Source organism: Paramormyrops kingsleyae, chromosome 6 (genome assembly GCF_048594095.1).
Source record: "Paramormyrops kingsleyae isolate MSU_618 chromosome 6, PKINGS_0.4, whole genome shotgun sequence".
Lineage (NCBI taxonomy): Eukaryota > Metazoa > Chordata > Actinopteri > Osteoglossiformes > Mormyridae > Paramormyrops > Paramormyrops kingsleyae.
The window spans coordinates 4,200,095-4,224,993 of NC_132802.1; the positions used below are offsets into that span (position 1 = coordinate 4,200,095).

The window sequence follows — 24,899 nt, forward strand, 5'->3', positions numbered from 1 at the left end:
GTCCCCATCACTGCATTGGGATCCACACAGACCCCAGGATGGGCTTAACCAGTCAGCCACACCAAACCACTTCCAGGAGCAGTCCAGCTTTCCTAGTTGGTCTCCCATCCAAGCCCAGGCCAAGCCCAAACCTGCTTAGCTTCAGAGTAGATAGTCTGAACTAAACTGCAGGTGGTATGGCCTCTGAGGAATAAATAAAATAACATATATGGAATTATGCACTGATCAAAAAAGTATTAAACAAAAAATAACAGTTTGTTGGGGGGGGGGGCAGCTCTGTGATGTGGGACTCAGTAGATTGCCGGTTCAAATCCTGTGGTTGTCAGAGTGATCCTACCATTAGGCCCTTGAGCAAGGCCCTTAAATCACAGTAAACCAGCTTTGGTATAAATGACTGTGTACCAGCTTCGGTATAAATGACTATGTATCAGCTTCGGTATAAATGACTGTGTACCAGCTTCGGTATTAATGACTGTGAATCAGCTTCGGTATTAATGACTGTGTACCAGCTTCGGTATTAATGACTGTGAATCAGCTTCGGTATTAATGACTGTGTACCAGCTTCGGTATAAATGTCTGTGTACCAGCTTCGGTATAAATGACTGTGAATCAGCTTCGGTATTAATGACTGTGTACCAGCTTCGGTATAAATGACTGTGTACCAGCTTCGGTATTAATGACTATGTGCCAGCTTCGGTATAAATGACTGTGTACCAGCTTCGATATTCCTTTATGACCAAGTAAAACAAAGCTGGGCACCGGCCAGGATGCTGAGGTCACCGGAGACTTTGAAGGAACATGCTGGACGCTAGAGTCCCTGAAAGACTGTCTAAGGTCACCACATCACACACCTCCCTTCAGTGAGCTTCTGATACCACTCCCCTCTCTCTCTCCTTCCCATCAGGAGGTTTCACTCGACTGAGGGCCCTGTTTTCCCTGCTCCTTTCCATACCATTCTTTGGGTGACTACGGTTATTTTAGTGACCTCTTTTAACTTATCTTACCTCCGTCTGAAGGAAGCCTCATTTTACTGTCAATCACTCACTGGTGGGTCAAACACCATGTGCTTCCAGCTTGGTTCTCTATAAAAATGAACCCATCTCTGCATTTAATCATAAACTAACATTTTCATTTTTGAGGTTTAACACCCTAAGGTAAAACAAAAGCAGTTCATGACTTTGCTCCCTCCCAAGTTCCTGCCAGACAGCCCACATTTTTGCTCCCTCGAGCAAAATCAAGGATTGTCTGGGGGGTCCCTGAGGACCGGGTTGGGAGACACTGAACTAAAGAATTTATCAAGCACAGCAGCTGTTCGCTGTTCTGAACTGTCTTTGCTCACTATAGTAAATGGAGACGTGCTTTTAGCTTATTGGCTAAAGTGTGACACGCTCGGGAGACTGGAGTCACGTCACGACTGCCCTCTGCTCTGGGCCTTCTAGCTGAAAATGCATAAAAACATTGTTCTTTTGAAAATGTAGCCATTATTTACAGCGAATACAGAGACAGAACCAACAATGAATAGCAGAAAACGAAACAATTCATCTCTGTCATAACACTCACTCAAAGAAAAACAACAATTTAACATTTAAAGAGACAGTTCTCCAGTTTTATAGCCACAGGAAGCAAACAGAAGGTAGAATCGGTTTCTTTGTGGAGCAGATTATTGATGGATGTGCAGGAAGCGGGCCGATACTGGCAGAGAACAGCATCAAGAACGCTGAAAGGCGTTAGGGCTCACAGCCCCTTTGTGCCTTCAAACAGAGCTCCCCTGTCCTGGATGGGTAGCATTCACAACCAGGCAATCTTCTGTCACACGTTTCAACCCCTTAAAACCCATCCTGCATCATTCAGACAGTGACTCCAGTGCTAACGTTACTTCCACGAAAGAACTTTGGTTCTTGGTTCAAATGAAGAACCTAAGCCCGGGATGCACACCACTGGTACGCCAGCGGGCATATTCACCGTTAAAGGCAATACGTGCGGCATATTGTTTTATGTGCATTTGTGCTGCTATAACATGAACTTACCATACATTTGAACCTTTATACCGCAAAGTACGAAATAGCATATAAACGTTAAAATGCACAACCATTTCTTGTCATATCAGCGCAAATGCGCATTAATTGCGTATGCATTTGCGCTGTTACAACAATCAATTACCGCACGTTTATCGCTTTTTGAGGTGAATGCGTACATGCATACCATTTATGTGCATCCCTGATCATAAACCATGCTTTGCACACTGCAATGCTAATGCAGAATAATGCGTGCAAAATGTGCAGCCACTCCTGCTAGTCTAGCATGAATTAGGAAAAATTGAATTTATGTGCATTGTTTAAGCCACACATTATGGATTACGAGAAGGAACTTCAGCAGGAGTGGTGCTGGATGTCATCCAACTGCTGTCTAAGCACCTCTTGGCAGACAAAGCGCTCAGCAAGCTGCACCCTGTCCCTGAGTTTTCACCCGCAATTTCCAGCAGAGGGAAGCAGTTCACTTCAGGAGAGTGCGTGACCTTAGTGAGCAACATGTACGGGAGCATAAGTATATATCTACAGATACGGGTCGGTGAAGATGGGAGGGGAGAAATGGAAGTTCAGAAAAGAGAGACGAGGATAGAAGCAGATGGACTGAGAACAGAGAGGGGAGGTGATCGGGAGATCAGCGGAATTTCTGCTAATAGTGCAGAAACCAAGGAGGTCCAGGAAATTATTACACCCACGCTACCTTCACAAACGGCAGAGCGGTCAGCGGAGGCGGGGCTTGGAAGGACGCTGGCGCTAGTGTGCTTGAGACACGATCTCCTCCATCCTGTTTCCTGAAAGCCAGAGAGACACAAACGATGCTGGTAACATGAACAGAGACGTGAGAGAGACGTGGGGCTGGGAGGGGCTGGGAGGGGCTGGGAGGGGCTGGGAGGGGCTGGGTGGGGCCGGGAGAGGCCGGGTGGGGCTGGGAGGGGCCGGCCACACTTAATGCCATGTGGTGTTTGGGTGCCAAACTGCAGGCAGCATTCTGAAAATCCCCATTATTGAAATACCAGGGAATCCAATATATAACATTTTCAGTCAAACCTATTTGCATCCCAGGCTAAACCGACTGCACAAGTACGAGGAAATTAGAGTGGGTTTTAATTCTGGACTACAGATATAGTGAGCATCTGCAAAATCATCACTGCGTTGTATCGTTTTGACAAAAACAAATTACATTCCTTATACAACAAAGCATTAGTTGTCAACTGCAGTCTGCGTAACATCAAGCTGCCAGCTTTCCCAAAGCTGTACAGAGATGACATGCCTGCACAACACTGATTTTTATCTTTTCTCCTCAGTTCTCGAAATGTCTCCCAGGAAAATAAAATGCTGAGAATGTAAGACCAGAAAACGACGACAAAACAGCAACAGAATACAAAAAATATTCCTGATATACTCTTCCGGTGCTTCTTTGGCAATAATGTGCCATACAATGCTCAGTTAGTCATTTTTAAACATGCCCCCAAACTGCAGTTGTTTGAAAGGTTATCCTTACAGACACTGCATTAAAAATGCAGTCGTTAAAAACATTATAGGTTAGAATTACACATATTGTACATCAGTGCCTCACTAGAGTGTTCCAGCAGTCTTTGGCCTTGGCAGGTGCTCTGTGTGTTGAGACCTCTAGTCTAAACGTGGTACTGAACTGCGCGGTTTGTCTCCTGTGCATCAAGGCATCGGCCTGACCTGCTCCGCGTATCCTGGCTTTGCCGATATGCACTAGCAGACCTGCCAAGTCGCTTCTCCCACACTCCCACAAGGCCTTTGCTTTTGGCACACATTCATGTTTAAGTATTTTTTAAATGTATTTAAGTTTTGTCATTTTAGCACATTTCTCCATCAGGGCTCATTGGCACGGGCAGAGTCACCTGCTGATTAAACTTTAAAACATTTCTTCCACCTATTTCTGACATGTAATTAAAAGATTATATCCGTTTATGCATAAGAAGTACGTACTGTATATTTTGTCTTCCATAATTCATTTGGCTGGGAAAAAAGTGGCTTCAAATCAACCAGTTTGAAAGAAAAATCTTTAGGAATAGGAAATATATGGAATATTCCAGCCTGGTGACCCTCAAAAAAGCAAATTCTCGCCAGTCCTCCTGCAAATTGGCACAGCACCCTTGGCAAGCCTGAAGTAGGTAAGTATGTCACATGTCACATGAAGCAGCCGGAGCCTCGACCGCCTGTCACTGGGGGTCTCATCTGATATGGCATCATTAAGGTAGTTATGTGAGCAGCTCTGAGCAGGTATGAGAGATGAGAGACTAACCTCTCAAATGCCAGGTGACAAGCAAAGCAAGGATCAGACTCTTTATGTTTTAATGGGATTCTGTCTCTGTATGTTTCAATGAATCGTATCAGTTTCGTGGGCCATTCGCACCCAAGGTCTTAGGTAACACCTGTTCCCAGCGCCACACCTATTGTTCAAAGAATTGCTCTCACAAGAGGAGGAGATGCCCAACACTTACTTTTCTAAAATATCACATGGAGTATAAAATCTTAGAATTGCTGAGATTCATTTCATTTGACTTCTACACTGCTTGTCCTATATACGGCCGCGGGAGTCCGGACCCTATCCTGATGGGTGCAAGGCAGGGAATAACCCCGGATGTGGCACCAACCCATTGTAGGGAGATTACAGGAACGGGAAAAAAATGGAAATAAGCTCACCCTGTGTGTATGTATGCATGTTCTCCCAGGGCTGAGAGAGTGAGTTTTTGCAGGTAGACTGGCTACCAAATGTAGTAGTATGACATGCATTTAGCCTCTAAATTGCCCATAGTGTGTGATTTTGAGAAAGTGCCCAGTGATGGACTGGCATCCAGTGATGGACTGGCATCCAGTGTAGGGTCTTCCCCTGTGCTGCCCTGTACTGCATAAACATTAGGAAGATGGATTGCATGGCTTACAGTTGATGTTCTGCAAATAGCTGCTTTTTAAATGTAGGAAATATACAGGGAACTTCAACATATCACTGTTGTTTCAGTATAACACTGGTGAACACAATGACAATACTCGTAACAATGACAATACTCGTAACAATGACAATACTCGTAACAATGACAATACTCGTAACAATGACAATACTCAATGGGATGAGGCGCAGCTTCCTTCCCAGCAGACCCTACCAACGGTTCCTCAGTGAGCGACTCTGTTGTTTCCATACTCTGCATCCTGAGTAATCCGACTGGACCACACTGCTGGTACCACTTTCCGTCTCAGCCTCTCCGACCACAGAGCCTCTCGGACCCGGCACTGAAGATGTTCACGCTAACGCCCGGTGGACCGGGTTGACTTTCATGCCCCTTAACCCCTCCAGTCTCACCTTGTGCCAACTTCAACACCCAATCCCTAAACTAAAGCTCTTCTGAGGGAATGGCACCATGCTCTCCAAGCCTCAGCAGACCCATCAAGGTCACCGCTGTCAGCATCTTCCCAAGCTCCCGTTTACAAGAAGTTAAGGAATAAGTCAAATCAAACTTCCTTTAGGCAGTGGTGGAGATCCTCTGTGGAGTCCCCTGTGACTGTGACTTGTTATACTCAACCCTGAAATGACTTGAGCCCAATGGGCCCCAACAAGGTATCAGGTTTCGGGCTGGGTTTTAGATTTCCTGGTACTAGTTGGGCTGAGTCCGATCTGATCTGAAGGTCTCAGGTAAGGGCCAGACTCAGGCTTTCAGGCCCAAACGGGACCCTAGTCTTATGGGATGTACAGGCCCTTATTTGCCAGGGCATGGAGACAACCTACATTAAACCTGGTCTCCATGGCCTCCACACTCACTGATTCTCTGTATTTTTTCTGCCAATCACTTTCTATTTTGTACATGCACTCTGCTTCTAGGCACTAGCATGCTAATTCCCACGAGACTGTCCTCTACATCAGTTCATCTTAAAAAGACAGGAGCCTATGAAATTACACCACAGCAGTGCAGCCCGGCAGACATCCAGTTCCCTCCTGGCATCAAGACGAGAAGATTGCTTTTAGCAATTTATCACTTGCAATATGCCATTAGCTCCCTGCTAACAAGTACCTTCTATAAGCTATAACTGTGTGCATGTAGAGCCCATTTCCCTTTCTGAGAAATGACAAAACCACAATATTAAGAAATGGGACGGCAGAGAGTCGGCCAAGAAGCAATCTGTAGCTCAACCATGTCTTCAGGTGGGTGGAGCCAGACATTTCAAGCAGAATTGAGGATCTACAAAGTACCCTCACAGCCCACTCTTGTTTCCAGGTCTTTATAGAATACAGGTATCCCCCGCTTTATGGAAGTGGAGTGTTCCTGTGAAGCCTTTTGTAAGCTGAAATGGATCTGGGAACGCTGGAAAAATTTTGCATATAAATGGAGTAAAGCAATGAAGCAATTGCCATTAATTTATATGCGCAAAAGATTTTCAGCCTTCCCAGACCCCAAAAATAAACTACCAAATCATATCAAATAACACATAAAACCTAAAATACTAACATATAGCAAAAGCAAGAAAGATATGATACATACACAGCCTACAGTACATAGAAGTCATAGAAATAATGTATCAGTGTAGTTTCACTTAGCAGAATCAATACAGTCATGCATCCCTTAATGACAGGGGTACATTGTAAGAAATGTGTTGTTAGGTAATTTCGCTGTTGTGAGAACATAGGGTGAACTTACACAAACCAAGACAGTACAGCTTACTATACACCTAGGCTAAATGGTATAGCTTAATTAACAATAAAAAACTACTGTATAGTAAATACATAAACCAGTAACATAGCTGTTTATCATCATTATTAAGTATTATGTACTGTACATAATTATATGTGCTATGCTTTTATATGACTGGCAGCGTAGTAGGTTTGTTTACACCAACATCACCACAAACACGTGAGTAATGCATTGGGCTACGACGTTACGACGGCTATGACATCACTAGGCCATAGGAATTTTTCAGGTCAATTAAAATCTTATTGGACCACCGTCATATATGCGGTCTGTCAGATTAGTGAATCTGGAGAATTCCTGGTGTTCCGCTCTGCTTGTGGGTTTAATGGTAACACTATGTCTTACTCAGTGATTCTGAAACTATGTGTCACACATTACACTCAGTCCCACTCCGGCCCTGAATATCTTTACAGAGATACAAAAGTTGAAAAGCATGAGGACTTTGTTTCTGTCTGTGACACGGGCGGCAGTATGTTGCAATACCACCAAAAAAAAAAAACAAAAAACAAAAAAAGGCTTCTAGTACAGAGATTAATTTCTATTAAAACGTTTTGCTCACACTGCTGTCCTAAAGTCAGTGTGAAATGTAGCAGAGCCATCAGCTTGTTAGGAAGGGCTCAAGCTCCTTTAAATAGGTGTAAACGCACAGAGATGTGTTCGAAATTTTATAATAAAAATAATAAAATATGCTTGACATAAAACATAATATTGCATGTACTAACGAAACTCATATAAAAACACAAAATAAAGAGCAGGAAGACTGCATAATTGACATAAACGGCTATTTTGCTGTGCCATAGCAGGGGAGCCTGGTCCCAGTAGTGGTAAACTGTCTGTCCATGCAACAGCCAGTGATCCCTGGGGGGCGGCAGCCCTGTCCACTGCACACCTCCAGCCAGTGGGATGATGCCCCAGGGTGGCCTAGGTTCCCATAAGCCCCCCATGGGCACCACTGGAGATCAGTGGCCCCGATCTCATCAGCGTGCAGCCTGGGAGTCCCCCACCCCTCCCCCCCCCAGCTCCACACGTGTGGCGCCTCGCACATGCCGCCACGATCGGCGGTAAGCCCAGGTTAAGCCCTTGCATCACCCCCCTGCTCGGTCCAGCGTGAGCAGACGCATCGTCACAGAAACTCACTCACTGGTGGGCTGGCCTCTGGTCTGCCGGAGGGTGTGGAACTGAAACGCGTCCTCGGGATCCCGTCGCGATGGTGGAGCAGGAATCTCTCCCCCACGCTGCCTCGATCTCTCTCTCTGTCACACACGCTCTCCCTCTCGTCTACCTGAGGCTGGACCCTGTCACATGGAGTTCTCGTTTCATCTGCTTCCCTCTCATCTACCTACTGCCAGAGCCGCTCTCCTCCGCCCTGTCATATGTAGCTGTTGTATCATCTTCTGCTCTCTCGCTTTTTCTCTCTCTCCCTCTCTCTCTACCTCTTACTCTCCCTCTCTGTTTCTCTCCCTCCCTCTGTTTCTCTCTCTCCCTCTTGATCTCTCCTTCTCTCTCTCCTACCCTCTTTCTCTCTTTCTCATCTTCTTTCTCCTTCTCTCCCTCTCTCTCACTCCTTCTTTCTCTCTCTCCCTCCCCCTAAAAGCTGGCGCAGTAAAGAGAGTGAAGCCTGCCTATCAGATGAGGCCTTGCCTCGATTTCCAAATGCCGAAAAGTAATTAAACGACGTACCTCCCTGGCTGGGGCTGTTGCCAGGGAAACCAAAATTGGAAATATATATATAAAAAAAAAAGGTGCAATCAAGTAATTGCACCCATCACATTGTAACAAAGCTCAGCTTTGTCAGCATCCCATAATAGTGAATCTCACTTAATTGTAAGAGATTCATAATCAACAGGCTGAAAAACAAATTACTAGTAATATCTATCCATCCTTCCATCCATCCAACCATACATCTTGTAAATACTTATTATGACCAGGTCGTAGGATTAAATTAATCATAGAAATATCAGGGAGCAAATATAGAGTAGCTCAGTGGGAAAGCTGGTATTATTGACAGATGTGTGAGGATAATGTAGGATAATGGTGCATAATAAATGCACAAGCAACATGACACTGACACATTATCTGAAGGTACATACAGCTCCAAAAGTCATATGAAGAATAGTGGCCAATAAGGGTCATTAGTGTTGTATTAAATTCTATAATCAATGTGAAACTGAACTGCAAAAGAAAATAGGTCACAAAAATAACCTGGAAAAAAAATGTCAGAAAATTAATCCCAGAATTTTTTTCTTTTTGATGTGGACAACAGGAAGCGACTGATGAGTCCCTAGAGGTGCTCACTGTGTTCCCTGGGGGGCTCTGAGCACTTACTCTCTCCTTAAAGGTGCTTTTTCACCCAACGGGCTAGATTTCAAGGATGCGCTTACAGTGTACATCAAGCACGCGCATCTGCAACCAATGCAACACTTTTTGGATTCGCATTTCACCTCACCACCAGTTTTATCTTTCTTCCTTAGGGTAATCAGAGTGCTGCTAGTAAAATATCATTAGCATTTAGCACATTAGCGAGAGGAATCCACCTGCAGAGTCTCGTTCCTGCAAAATGACGGTTTATTGAACAGCAAAAATCATAGGTAATACAGTGTACACCGGGTATTGAAAGGCGGCTCAAATTCAAATTAAGGACAGTTCTTTACCCCCCAAAAAAACCCTCCCCAACAAGGTACTGTGTGAGTGAATTTGCATATAAAGGGGAACCTCCGGGAGTGTAAGGATCCTGAAGGCCAATTCACGCTTCACGTTTCCATGTGCGCTTTCGGTTGCAGATGAGGGGGGCATGACAGAATCATCAGGGGTTGGCTGTGCATGGCTGCGGTCAGCGTGCGCACTGCGGGGCATCCACTGCGCACGTGCAAGATTATTAAGTATTTCCAGTAGGTGGCAGCACTGACTTTCGCAGATCAGTGGTCAACGACAAAAGAGTAGAGAAAGGATAGCTGTTCTTGTTGTTGAAGTAGCTGTGGTGAGCAGCTGTATGAGGAAGGTCGGAGGTACCTCCCCATCGAACTTATCATAGTGTCTAGACATTATACCAAGGTATACGGTATTTTAAAAAGCAACACGATTCCAGCGTTTGGAAATTTCGGTGATGAATTCCACCAGTTGTAAGGATTTCACTGTATGCCTTATTACTATAATACCAGCCAAGCCTAGACTGATAAACATTCATCTACAGTTTTATAGTTATGTGTTTCACTACACTGCATTTGTGTGTGTTGCAATACACCTACCCTCTGCTGGTCTGGTGGAATATCACTTCCCCCATGATCATAAGTAACTAACAGTGTCTGTGTTCAAACGATCATCTGGGGCATCTTTAGCACTTTTCCTTACTAAGTCAGACTCCTATCCCTCAATGGCTCTATTGATATTCTATTGATATTGATATTCACAGGCCTCCTGGTGTGTCGACTGAGCCATTGAGGGGGCCCAAGTGGAAGCAAAAAGCCACCCAGTTTAATGCATCACAGCCCCATCTACTCTCACCCAGGCTCCCCTGGGGCTGGGAGTCAGATTCGAGCAGGTGATTCTCCCCCATCAGGCCGCCATCCACTGGACTGAGGACATGGCAGGTAACAGTGTGGCCAGTGAAGGAGGCGTGGCCTAGGCTGCTCCCCTCGGTGTGTGGGGTGCTGTGTGTCATCAGGAGGAGAGCGGGATAATACCAGACTGGGAGGAAATGCAGATGGAGAAGTAATATTTACACGGGCCCTTCACCCAGATGCGCAGTGAGGGGCTGGATGCAGTGATGGTGAAGAGCACGAATGTAAGGCGGCAGAGTAAGACAGGATTTCATGGTGTGCAGCACTGCGGGGCCTTTTGCAGTGTTTAAGAGGAGTTCTCTCAGAAAACAGGGCAGTACTAAGACTGTTTTGCTCAGTCACAAATGCACTAGTGCCTGGCAGATATCGCTAAAAGGACTTAATCCACCACGCAGGTAATTAATCTGACCGTACTGCAGCACAGATTTCAGCACCTAATTTTGGTGCCACTGAAATGCCTGAGCTGTCAAATGAAATATGTGCTCAGGCAACTGAGGCATCGCTGCACCTCACGTGCCATCGCTAGTTAACGTCGCACTTGCTCTGATGTCAGCAGACGCCTACTGCTAGCTAGTAGCTACATTAAACACGGTAAAAATGTCAAAATGGTGTAAATTTTGGCTGTATATCGTTTTAAATGATTCCGTCATCAACACATTGTTACGTTGAATTAAGTCTTCTACATTGATTTATATTTATATAATTAACCCTAGTGTATGTTCCTTGGGGGGGAAGTGCTTTCAAACAACGTAACATTGTGAAAATGCAGTATACAAATAAAAATGAACTGAATTGAATATTACACAGATCTATGTAAATGTATATCGGGTCCCCCAATTCTAGTCCTGCAGGGCCAGGTGCGCTCAGTAATCTTGGGTCATTTAATCCACTTTGGCTAATCCAATTCTCCTGCGGCATTGAAGGACCAAAATTTTTTATCCACATACACAGAATACCCCTGGGGCCTGCATCACAAAATCACATTCCTTGCTTAGCTAGATAACTTTGAGGATAAGTAGTGGCAACTCTATTCTGGCTTTTCGAACCCACAACACTGGTTTTCGAACACTACGGCAACTCATGCTACACATTAAAACCGCTCTGGAGCAGGTTAGCTTTCAGGATCACAGGAACAGTGCTTGTACCAATCAAAGAGAAGAATTACCTAACGTAACAGATGGGCTGTCCAAAACTCTCGAAATGACTTGTCCACAAGAATCCTGTGACTGTGGTAAATTTAGCTCTTTGATATTCAGTCTCCCAACTGTAATATCTTTCGCTCACATAAACCAGGCAGTTTTTAATCACAGACCTTTGCAGAGATGCAATCATTTTTGCATTTCCAGGGTTCCCCAGTTCCAGTCCTGGAGGGCCAGAATCCAACACAGTTTCCAGATTTTCCAGTTCAAACACACCTCAGTTGCCAGGTTTAGTTGGTGTGTTTGAGCAGGAAAATCTGCCAAATGTGTTGCAAACTGACCCTGCAGGACTAGAATTGGGGGACCCTATATACATTTACATAGATCTGTGTAATATTCAATTCAATTCATTTTTATTTGTATACTGCATTTTTCACAATATTACGTTGTTTTAAAGCACTTTACATTATCCCTGCCGAAAGCCCCGAGTGAGCAAGCCAGAGGCAACGGCGGCAAGGAAAATCTCCCTAGAAGGAAGAAATCTTGGGAGGAACCAGACTCAAAGGAGGAGCCCATCCTCCAGGGCTTGGCAGAGGAAGTCAAATGAACAAGATGGCAAAGTCCTAATTTACACATTTATGAACATGTTAAACAAATGCCAAGATTGTTTGAAATATTTAGTACTCTACACAAAGCTACCCATTTGCACCGTTCATGTAAGCTCTGGGGAGCCCACAACACCCCTCTCCAGTGTGCAGTGCCAGGTAAGCTCTGGGGAGCCCACAACGCCCCTCTCCAGTGTGCAGTGCCAGGTAAGCTCTGGGGAGCCCACAACGCCCCTCTCCAGTGTGCAGTGCCAGGTAAGCTCTGGGGAGCCCACAACGCCCCTCTCCAGTGTGCAGTGCCAGGTAAGCTCTGAGAAGCCCACAACGCCCCTCTCCAGGGTGCAGTGCCAGGTAAGCTCTGGGGAGCCCACAACGCCCCTCTCCAGTGTGCAGTGCCAGGTAAGCTCTGGGGAGCTCACAACGCCCATCTCCAGTGTGCAGTGCCAGGTAAGCTCTGAGAAGCCCACAACGCCCCTCTCCAGGGTGCAGTGCCAGGTAAGCTCTGAGAAGCCCACAACGCCCCTCTCCAGTGTGCAGTGCCAGGTAAGCTCTGGGGAGCCCACAATGCCCTTCTCCAGTGTGCAGTGCATGGCTCTTCATGGGGTACTACTGGTCCCTTGGTCTGCTAGTGCTCTGAAAACCAAGGACTTCACTTCAAAACACACATCTAGAGGCAGAGCATGAGCAAGGCCACCCACTAGAGACCTATCAAGTGTCTTTGCCCAGTGTGTTATGTTACATTTAGCGGACATGGAACCTAAATGATTGTTCCTTCTTATTATCTAGTATATGTCTTTAAAAGTCAGTTTAAAGTGCACCACTGTTGCTTTTGCGTGAGCTCTGCATCCGTACTCCGAGGCAATCATTTTCATCCTTCACTCCCAGACAGGTTTGTCAGAAACTTATTTTGAACTTTGAATATTCCAGTATGTATTGCAACAAAATCTCATTGCGATACTTGAAAACTTTCCAATACCGTGCAGCCCTGGCACATTACACAAAATGCTTTTTAAAATTCCTTGTCACGGCACCCTGATCATCATCTTGTTCTTCCAGCCAGACTGCAGTTAAAGCTTGGGTCTCTTCATTTGTCTACGCATCCATTATTTATTATTTTTTTTAAACTTAGTTTACTTTTCTCAATGCACCGGTTGTATTGCGTTTCAGAGGCAGGCTATATAGCCAATCCACAATGAATACGTTTGCAAGTATCACCCCAAAGTACCAAAAAAGTACCCCAGCTGCTGTGGTACTTTGGGTGCTGGAGCTTGTGGTACTGGTAATTATCCAGAAGTCAATGCGAAGGGGAAAGTACCCAACGTATCATACCAAATTGCATCTATGTGCCCTGTGATGAGTTGCCACCCCATCCTAGGTAGGTTGTTCCCTGTCTTTCACACACAGGTTGATGTCTGCTTATTCACAGCCTTCAGGTGACGCTACAGCACCAGCCCTATAGGCATTTATAGCATTAGTATCCTGTGTAGTTTAGTTTTTAGTGATTTTGTTTTAGTTGTTTTGCTGCAGCTTGAGACGTTTTAAGGATTGTCTGGCATGTGCAGGATCTGCAGGAAGCTGCAGTAGCTTTAAGCCTTGCTGTTATCTACGTTTCTGCAATCTTTAATCACTGAGGCAGTATTAAATGTCAGATTGGTTCAGTTTTTTGTATTTGATCACCACTCAATAGGGAACAAAATATACAAATAGCACCTTAAGTTCCTCCAACTGTTTTTTTTTTTTTTGAACGTCCCTAACCTCCAGTGCTGATCATAGAAGAATCCTCAGTGTGGTAAAGAAAAATCCCCAAATGTCTGTCCAACAGATCAGAAACGCTCTTCAGGAGGCAGCTGTGTCTTTGTCTGAGACTAATATCTGCAGAAGACTCTGTGAACATAAATACACTGCAAGACGCCACAAAAACAGGATGGCCAGATTACAGTTTGCAAAAAAAACCCTGCAGAATTCTGTAAAAAGGTCTTATGGACAGTCGAGAACAAGATTAACCTGAATGATGGCGAGAGGAAAGTTTGGAGATGAAAAGCAACTGCCCAAGATCCAAAGCGCACCAGGTCGCCTGGGTGTTTGGCTGCACTCATCTTCACTGACGATGTGAATGCTGACGGCTGTCACACAAAGAATTCTCAGGTGTGTAAAGACATCTTATCTGCTCAAGTTCCACTAAATGCCTCCAAACTCATTGGACGGCGATTCATCCTGCGACAAGATGAAGTTCCAAGACATACTGTTAAGGCAACACGGAAGTTATTCAAAGACAAAAAAAATGTAACATTCTTGAATGGCCAAGCCAGTCACTCTATTTATATCCAGATGAGCCTGCCTTCCATATGCCGAAGAGGAATCTTATGGGGACAGCCCCCCCGAGACAGGCAGCCGCTGCATTCGAGGCTTGACAGAGCAGCACCGGTACTCAGCGCCTGCCGATGTCTATGAATCGTAGACTCATTACATGCGAGGGATATGCGACAAAGTACTAAACATGACTGCTTTAATAAACACACCATGGCTATATGCCCCAAACATTATGGTGCCCTGAAATGGGGGGGGGGACTGTCTTTAAAAAGTGCTGTAATTTCTACATGGATAAACCGAAAAGTATGCAAATAGCTTTACATTAAAGTCTGGAATGTGCACTTTAATCACATCTGAGCTGTTTGATGTTTGAGTTTTAAACTGCGAAGCAGAGGGGTAGACCATGGGAAAACATTTCTTTGTCCCAAAAATTATGGAGGGCCCCTTTATTCTGTGCTCTTATGTTGTATGTATTGTCTGATCCTGTCCATATCTGCTGCTGTAACACCGAAATTGCCTTTTATGGGATTAATAAAGTTCATCTCATCTTACTATCTAATGTAATTTAAGTGCAGAAAATCAATTCAATTGTAGGAAACCTGTAGGAAAAGTACAAAATTTATTTGAGTTTTACAAAAATATGTCATTTGAAATTGTGTGTGCCATTTATACATTTCGATCTCCTTAGGACAAGTCATCACATTTTAGGCATTAAATAGATATTTCCCAGATATTTCCATCTGCCTTCATCGTGTGTGTGGAGAGTAAGGAGCGAAAACTGGAGCTCTGGTGCCATCAAATGGTCAAAAAATTATGGGATGGCCTTTAGCAGAAGAAAAATCTGAAGTGAATTAACGTAAAAATAAATCACAAAACGTATAAAATTGGAGTCAGTTTGACCCCAAACATGAGTACAGAGTGCAGGACTCAAACACTTGTTTTACCTGGTCCATAATCTAATAATCCATAATCAACATAAGACAATGAAATGGAGGTGCTTTCAACCCATCATTGTTATGAATATTAGAATGATTTAGTAAAGAGCAGGGGTTAATCTGATATGGAAAACGTACTCAATAAAACCCCCCAAAAAAAGTTCCATCATCCTTGCATAAATGCCATACCTACCTAAGGGCAGGAAATTAGCAGAGACTGAGAGGATGACTTCATCTCTGGCATCTTGCATTTCCATTGATTCTCTCCCCAAAGCAACACCTCACCTGTCCTACAGCCACCAAGTGCAACACGTATTAAACAACATGAGCCACAATTTGAACAGCTAGCAAGACACTTTACAGGTAAAACACATTTACAGCAGAAGGTAAAGCTCATGTGACCTGAAATGTTTAAGGGAAACCCAGTTTCCCGATGTTCTGTTCAGCAAAAATGTGGACTGCCTGGTAAGGGGCTTGGAGGGAGCAAAAACATGGACCGACTGTGGGGAACACAGGTTTAAAGTGTGGATGCAGATCCCCATCCCCCGTGGCTGAGAGGGATACATTTTCAGAACACTAATCTGGATGAGGTTTGCAGTGTGGGTTGAATGCCAGCTGTATCATTTACAGTGTCAAGTACAAGGGGCACTATTACGTGCATTTAGAGGCAGCAGAATGTATTTTCAGCAGTGCTCCCCATCTGACTCTTAAGCTTGGACCCCACATGGAGATTATTCTCTTTTATGGGCTGCCATTCTTAACCACAAACCCTGGTTTCCCAGCTGCTAGTGGTTTCAGCATTTCATTGTGCAGGTGTAACTGCACAGTGACCCATCTGCTCCGCTTTCTGCCACAAATCCATTACCAACAAATCAGCAGCAGGGGTTTTTCCAGATGGACAAAGGCTCAGCCCTCAGGTGTTTATCCAGTTGGCACCACCTGTGTGCCAAACCTGTAAGCCTACTACGCTCTATAGCAGTGTTTTCCAATCTGGTCCTTGGGGACCCATAGACAGTCCACCAGGAGCTGGGAGGGAGCAAAAATGTGGACCGTCTGTGGGTCCCTGAGAACTGGGAATCAAGTCTCTATAGGTTGACCTATCATTTTGTAGGAGCCTGTGGCTTTGAGCTTTAGAAACAGTTATTAGTCACCCAAAGCAACAGGGGGCATCCTGTTTCTGGGTATAATCAGTGGTGGAGGTAGAAAGAGGGTCGAATTAAGGTGGGACAATTAAAATACCATTTAAGCATATTAGTCAAAAAAGTTGAGCATCACTGTGTCTATATTAGTATTAGGGATTGGAGACAATGTTAACATTTCACACCTGGAAAAGGACACGTGTAACCCCCAAAACTCTGATCACTGCATTGCATGGCACTGTACTGCACTGTAAGAGATCCTATCTACATTGAAATGTTTGATACGAGTGATATATATTCTATTGCCCAGTAAATTACAAGATATATCATTATCCGCTACACAGGGCATACATAAACGTTTCCCAGAAACTTTTATACTACAGCAAATCTGATTGGTCAGAAGGGTATTGATTTCTGTAACAGCACATAGTGCCAGCCACATCTATTATGATCTTCAATTACTAACGTAATGTGAAATTCCAGAAGTAGAACACAATTTCAAATTGACGGAAGCTACACAGAAATATTATATACTTTACTAGGTTCATGGTTAATAATCAATGCGCTCCTCCCTTTCGAAGAGACCACCCTACAGATCTCTTGGAGCCATGCAGAGCTTCTCTAAGTGCTGATTGGAGGAGTCACAAAGCAGTGCTGGCGGCTGCACACTAGAGGGCGCTTGGCACATCAATGGCGATAACAGGATATTGTATATATTGTCACATTTAATTGCATGAGTGAAATGTACTGTGCTTACATTGTTCTTGTTGGGTATAAACAGGGCTGGATGGGGATTAAATTTTGGGGTCCCCATGGCCCCCATACCCATCCAGCCACTGGCAAACTGCCCGGGGGCCAGATGGTCAATCCAGCCCAAAATCAGCAAAGTGACAGTTTTAAACCAAAATATTAAGAACAAATCACATGAGGTGAAGGAAAGCAAAAATCTAGGGTTCATCTGACAATTTTTACATTCAATCCTGCAAATATGAAAGAGAGCTTTTGAACAACAAGTAAAATAAGTCTAAACAGGCTGCAGGATCAAATAATACCCCAAGATATTATGTAAAATGGAAATCTAAGCTGATGTTAATGAAAACAGAAGACTTGAATAATCAAAGTGCTTCTCGTCTGTGTTTCGGCTGGTCGACCAGAATACGAAGCGTGAGCAGAGCTCCTGGACACTCGCAGACCCTTGTTCTGGGCACCAGCCCACACCAGCAGGTTGAGGCCAGTTGCCAGAGTCCTGGAAGCCGTCTCTCACAGGGCAGCAGAGAGCCAGGGCCCCCACATACAGAAATGAAATCCCCCTGTATTCCAGTGTTATCCTTTCGAATTCATTTTGAAAATGAATTTCAGGAATTAAAAAAAGAATCAGCAAACTGCATTTATTCAGGTCAGGGAACGCAATCTATGACAGATGACAAGGGGTTGCACAAAGGAGTCTGGCAGCGTAATGATAAGCTTGGAGCTTCCAGGAGACAGAGGGTCCACGCTTCATCCCTCCAACACACCGCCATATTGTACCAATAGCAAAAAGCAATTTTCTGTCTTTGCAGTTCAGACACATAAGGAAAGGTTTAAAAACCACAGGAGGAGCCAGAAGAGCTGCTGAGGGAAATGACCTTTCAGCCAACAAGTGAGATCTGCATCAAAGTACATCCCCAGAGCTGTGTCTCACCTGAGGAAGGCAAACACATCTGACTCATCAGAAACCTTTGCGTCATTTACAGAAAGAAAAACATCAAGTTACAAGAGCTAAAAATGCTTGATTGTCATGGTTACACTTACGTATATATGACGATTCTGCGTGGATTTGTTGCTTTACAATCATGGTTTGAACTGTTGTGGTCTGTGCACAGGTTTTGTGTAGGGGTGGGGGGCATTGAGGAGGGGGTTTTGAATGCCACCACTGCTCTCTGTCTGCAGTTTGCATGCACCTCTCTCTGATTTCCTCTTATAGTCCAAACACTGGCTGATTTATGTCTTTAAATTGCTTTTCCACTGGCATACAGGAACCGTGCCGTACCCGAGCCGTACCTCAAAGAGAAACTATAGTTACAGCGCGGTTCCAGCTCGCTTCAGTTTTCCAGTGCAGACGGGTCGGCTCGGTAAAGGCCGGGTTTGGAGAGCGACAGTGAGGTAAAACCGAAGAGACGCTTATTTAATGTTCACTCGGTGTACATCATGATTTACTGTGTGCTAATTTCCACCAGCACGTTTGTGAGAATCACATCAAATTTTCAACCTGTCAGTTATCGGGAATGCACTGATACATCTCGATGAATAATGAATAACATATAGAATATACCCCTTTTACCTTCAGATCAGATAATCCATGAGCAGCACATTGGTATCTCTCTGCATTTCGATGGCGGTGACGCAGACAGCTCAGTTTGGTCATGCTTTCGGCCCTGTAATTGGGGCTGTGTCAGCGTGATTAAGGCTAAGGTACGGCTTGCATACTTGAAACTGGAAAATCGGCAGTTCCCAGAATGGATTGGTTGTTGGTGGCAGTGAGAAAGTGCCATAAGACTAATTAGGCAACTGCATGTGTTTGCATTATTTTCCTGTCACCTGCTGTCACCTGCTGTCACCTGCTGCTTCTTTCCCCCACAAGAATGAATGTGTGCCCCCCCCCCCTCCCCGTTTCTGGTTTGTTTTCATAATAGCCCTATTTTACCCTTTTTGTCCCAAATTGTATAAATGCTTAAAATAACAGACAACTAAGCATACCTTACAATTAAGAATCAAGGATCTTAGCCAATGAAAATGAAATAACAGCTACAGCTATGAAGCAGTAAGCATTTATAGACTAAAAAGTACATGGTAAGTAGAGATAACACAATAAGTCCATATATGCAAATGACGTACGAAGAAAAAACATAACCGTTTGATACTAATTCCTTCCCTGAAATTGCATTCCTTTAAACTCACCAGAACTTCCTGGGTTTTCCGATTCGGAAAGGTGGGCAGGGCATGTCTGAGGCCTACCCCACAGTGTTGGGGGAGTGCTCAGTGCGATGAGGCACGGAGTGCTTCTCCGTCAGGCCCAAAATGCCTAGGCTGATCGGCGTTCCTGCCGCTATGACCGGCGCGTGGCGACGCCAGCTGAGAAAACACGCCCACTTCCCGCGCGGGAAAGCACTCGTCTTCACGGCGGCTTGCTACTTGGTCCCGGGCAGGTCACCTGTGCTTCCGTGCGAGGGCGGTCAAGAACGGAGGCTCACGCTTAACGCTCCCAGTTGCCCAGGTGCGACCCGGTATCACAGACGGCCATTTTTAGCGGCTGATCTCACCGAAGTGAAACATGAGGCGGTTCCACATTCCTCGGGAGACGCTGGAACGAGTGCGAAGCCTTTACCTAAAACCGATTCCACTGCATGAACCGCCAGTGGCAGGCTGGGAGATCCCTGCTCGGCCACTGGGCAGTAGAGCGGGGATGTGGTCTAGCTCATGGCTGCACACGCTCTGTTGTCCTTGGGCTTCATGAAGCCACTGCCCCAGTGCAGAGCGCTGCTCAGCATGCCCCCCCCCCTCCCCCAAATGCTGCAGTGCCTGTTCTCGCGGAACAGGCGAAGCTGCAGATGCACTGAGCGGCTCGTTTGGGTTGGCCATCCCCACCAGTTTGCTCCCCGAACCCACATGCAGTGCCCAGTGGGTTGTGCAGTGCCCTCATGATGCCTTGACCACGGTTATGCTCACTCTTCGGCGGCCTCTGCGGTGCAGCACCGTCGCCCGTTGCTGTGGCAACGAGGCATCCTGCAGAGCCTGTACCGGAGAGGGTCCCTTCGTGGACTGCAGGGGTGTGGAAAGTGTTGTCCCGGTTTTCACAGACATCCCACTCGGAAGGAAACCTGCTCGCTACTGATTAGCCGGCCCCGATCCAGCTCATTACAGGTGAGTCACACAGAAACCTCTTAAAGAAATGAACGTCAAGGTGCCGAGGCTTAATCAGTGAACATGACGGGAGAATCAAGTCTGATGGGAGAGTGAAGAAGCACCTGTGGGACACAACAGGCTGGGAGAGCAGAGTAAACCCCCCAGGACGGCTGTTTTTGGCTCTTAGAGTGCAGATGGGAACATGATGAGGGAGGGCAGCCCAGCTTCTGCTGCCACGGGCGCCTCCTCCGCAAGAAAAAACCCGACTTTACACCTCGAATAGTGACCAAGTTGGCTACCTGCGTACCTGATACACTACACAACGTCTTTTTTTCACTATTTGATCAAGCTTTTCCTCCATAATCCATTACTTAAATATTGTTTTTTTGTATTTTCATGGCCTTAATTTGTATGAGAGGTGATAAAATGAAAAGCACTCACCACAAACTCCTGGCCCTGGAGAAGGTCTTGTCAACCCTGTAAAGACAGAATGGATGTGAGTAATTAAATCCGGAGGCCGCAGTGGCGCCCCCTGTCTGCCGTCCCCTCTCTCTGCGACACGAAGAGTGGTGTGCCACGTAAACAAGCATAGCGCCTACCCCACAGCCCGGAGCGCGATTGGCCGTGCGGACCTGGAAAACCTCCCGGCACCTTGGCCCGGAGGCGCCGCTCACAGCCCTGCTCCCATTGGGCGCTGCCTCCACGTTAAGTAACCGCGCAGCCATCTGCTGCCCCTGGGGTTGGTGAGAAGGGCGGGTGCAGTGCCGCTTCCTGTATGCCCGGCTGTGTAGCTTGGTGCCCCCCCCCCCCTTGCCCTTCTTCCCTCATCCCTATGCTCACAGACGCACTACCCCCGCTCCAGTCCACACACTGCCCCACCTGCCCTCTTCAGGTCCTCATGAACAGCTGCGCAAAGCAGAAGCCCCACCCACTGTGATTACTGTCATTTAAAGCAGTGCTGCTTGTTCTATTCTATTACGAAAGTCGGTGCCATCACAGAGGGGCACTGGGCAGATTCCAGCACACCTGAGGACTTCCTGTAACCATCCCTTAAGTTATTATCATTCTTATTAAAGGCTGAAACCTGTGCAATCACTGGGTTACTGAAAACCTCCGGTTACAATGCTGCTGCGTGGCTATACAGTCACACTTCCAGTGCTATAGCTATTTAATAAGGACCAGGTGAACTCTGACAGAACATTGTAGACTGGTATGTATGTCATTTTCTGCCTGCTACTTGTGTGAATGAGTTTCAAAGCCAGAAACCATCCTTTCAAATCCAGCATAAATTATCTTTAGCATTTGCGCAAGCACATTGGAATGCTTCACCTGTCCTATCTTGCTCTCCACAGCAAGGGGGGGGGGACACAGCACAGGGTCAGCCAACATGTGGCACCCCTGGAGCTGGGGGTTAAGGGCCTTGCTCAAGAGCCCACAGACATGTGACTGTTCTGCAGAGGGTGGGGTTCAAACTAGTGATCTTCCAATCACAGGCAAAACCTGAACAGCGCTTTCACCTGTTGGGGGTGGTGGGGTTTAAGGACGTTGATAATAATTCGGGGGTCACAAGAAATAAAACCATACAGCAGATTCTACCAGCTTCCCAAAATACACAACCACCCATAGAACAGATGCTCAGCTCAGCTTGGAAACAAAACGATCTCCCTGCCCATTTTTTTCTTACTGTCTCATGTTTGCCTCCCCCCGGTCTGTCTAACCCAAATAAAGCCCCTGTTCAGTCCTCCCGCCCCCCTCCCCCGTCACAGGGATCTACTCTCTGCCCAGAATGCCGCAATTTTCACACCAGGATGAAAGAACAGCGATGGGAAACGGATAATATCCCAAAACCTGCGAGCACATTTGGATCAAGCCAGACAGTCTACGTGCAGAAGTCTTGCGGCCATCAATTACAGCTATGTGCAGAAAAACTGCAGCGATGAATGCGAAAAGATTCATGGGAAGAGGTTTTTTAGTATCCCAGCAACTAATGGATATAACCATTTAATATGAATGCCCCCAGCACTTCACCTATAACAAAACATAAGACAGTGCCGCGCCATGTTTCTGGTGTAATAACACAGATAAATTCGCAATCTAAAGTACTTTAACGAAAACTGCCTGATGCAACAGCAAAGCCATTAAAACTGCGTATTTTAGTTATTCTTAATCAGAAATCAATTACGTAAAATAAAAAAAAGATGAGCACAATCGTTTAATAAATGTGTGTACCGTAGCGAGGTCAAGTTTTTCTGCAAGTCGAATAACCATGAGCCATTACGGGGCACACCTGGGAGGGGCCAACCCTTTTGACCTCCGTATTTTAAAAATACTGGCTGCGCCCGTGGTCTGCCCCATTTAATAAATCTTGACATGCTTCTTGAACTTAGAACAATCATTCATTTAACGATGGTAAATCACAGTCAATCGCTGTTTGTCAGTAGATGGCGCTGTGGAGCCAATTATTTTTCCTGGCGTCAGAGACTCAAAAAAACAAAACAAAAAAAAACAAAGACATTACACCTCATGCATGAATACACGTTACATGTTAGCATTTCATATAATATAAAACAAGAACCTCTGTCAGCATAATGTTAGGGTTTGGAGATCTTTACAACTATTTAATAATACACTTCTCACAGCCTCATTGTCTGTAGATTAGAATCAAAATGAAAGTATCCTAAGTGATCAGTTGGTGTAAGCATAGTGAATTTGTATATATTCAAATTGGAAAGGATTATTTAAAAAAAGTCTTCTAAAGAATAGGTGGCATGGTGGTGCAGTGGTTAGCACTGTTGCCTCACAACTCTACAACCAGTGTTTGAGTCTCTGCCAGGGTTCCATGTGTGTGCAGTTTGCATGTTCTCCCTGTATCATCAAGGGATTTCTTCCAGGTACTTCAATTCCAAAAAGGCTTCATTAAGATCAGTCCTCTGCAACTGAGAAGGTACCAGAACACAGCAGAATCAAGTTCATTATGACATCACGCAATGAAAAAAGAGCATGTCATTAACTACAGGAGAAACAAGGACGGAGAATTAAATGCTGTTAAGATCCACCTGCAGACCAGAACAGTCCAAACAAACCAAGACCGAGTGGTTATTGTAGATAAGCTGCTGAACTGAGTGAGTCTGGTTTCCTAGCAATGCTTGGAAAACACCCCAGTCACCTTTAGCAAATTTACACCCCCGCCACATCCCACCGGTGAGATCCTTCCAATGATCAGGATGTTATGTTGGGCTGCTCACAAATAGGTGAGGGTCTTATAGAAATTCCTAAAAATGTTCCCTCAACCAGGGCTCAGGCTATGATGGGCATGAGGATACACTCCCTCCTGTTTAACTTCACTCATGTAAAGGTAAATCTACCAAGTAATTATAGACATTCATATTTATAACTAGTTCACTCATAATTAATTAACAAATAAGGCTCAAGTTAAACAAAAACTGCCTTTTAACGTGATGCATAACATTCAAGGTCCATAATGCACACAATTTAATAAATCTACCTAGGAATTAATTTAAAATACATGAAATCTGTTGACAAATTATGAATGAATCAGGTTTGGATAGCGATTGAAAAGTATTTCTGTTGCACATAAAAAAGCAGAACAGTAGAGTGGCAAAGCTTTCGCATCAGAGTGAAACGCAGGCCGTCTAACTGAAAGTATGTTTTGGCTGCTGACCCAGAACTTTTAAATGATGATGCCAGATCCTCATGTCATTATGTTATGCGGTCAGACTGGGCTCATTTGGGGGGGGGGGGGAGAAGCTCATAGCATAGCCTTGTACACAAATCAGAGCTTTAAAGATGGCACATAAAGTGCGTCTTGGCTGTGCTGTCGATGAGGCAGGCGGATGGAGGCCCAGTCTACAGGTAAGCAGCACTAATGCACCGATGATTAGTGGCACCAGTGACCAATCACCCATTGTCTTGTTCTGCCTCAGTAATACCCCTCCCCTGTTCAGAAGACTCGTGGGACAGCCACACAACATCCTCTTTCCCAGAAAAAGGGTGTTTTCAAAGAAGGGGAACTGGGTCCGCAGAGAGAATGAGCCTCGGTGAGCCGAAGGGTGGGGGGGCGGTTCCGGCTGCCCATGGAGGATGTGGGAAAGCGACTCACACAGATAAAGGTGTCGCTTTACATAGAGGAGAAAAGAGGACAGGGACCCTCACCAGCGATACCTCTTAGGCAAGCCAGACACTTGTCAGCTTGTCAAATCTCTCACTTCTCACACTGCTGAGATGAAAGTGCTGTTTTTTCAGAGATCAGAAAACGTCCAGGGGCTATCGATGGTTTTTTTTTTGTTTTTTTAACACATAAAGCACAACATCTGGGGAGTTTCAAAATTTTTTATCAGATACCCATAAGAATTTTTGGGAAATGGGGGGAGCATCTTATCAGGGATGAGTTAAAACAAACAAACAAAGATCTTAAAGACAAGCATGATAAGTAGCTGTGGGGCTCATAGTAAAATGAGAATAAAATGCAGAACAAGTGCCATTGCTAGGAAAGTGAAGTACGAGCTCGCCGTTACTAACAGATGAGGGTTTATTTAAAGAGTGGGGGGTATTTCACATACTGCAGCAGTC

General features: G+C 45.2%; 1 protein-coding gene across 11 annotated transcripts in view; it reads right to left on the bottom strand.

The window, feature by feature from the left end:
* LOC111859112 (rap1 GTPase-activating protein 1-like) overlaps positions 1 to 24,899 on the bottom strand; it is a 107,046-nt gene that overhangs the window by 31,308 nt on the left and 50,839 nt on the right. For 5 of the 11 annotated variants that reach the window (XM_023841512.2, XM_023841506.2, XM_023841509.2 and 2 more), the window contains exons 2-3: positions 20,751 to 20,786; positions 2,728 to 2,818 (exon numbers count right to left, since the gene is read on the bottom strand). Coding sequence is in view for 6 of the 11 variants with exons in the window: in XM_023841506.2 (XP_023697274.1) it covers positions 2,728 to 2,818; positions 20,751 to 20,786 (127 nt within the window). In the remaining 5 variants the exon portion in view is untranslated. Of the gene's footprint in view, positions 1 to 2,727; positions 2,819 to 7,879; positions 8,315 to 19,364; positions 19,907 to 20,750; positions 20,787 to 24,899 lie in introns of those variants that run through there. The other 6 variants (XM_023841508.2, XM_023841507.2, XM_023841513.2 and 3 more) reach the window with 5 other exon arrangements.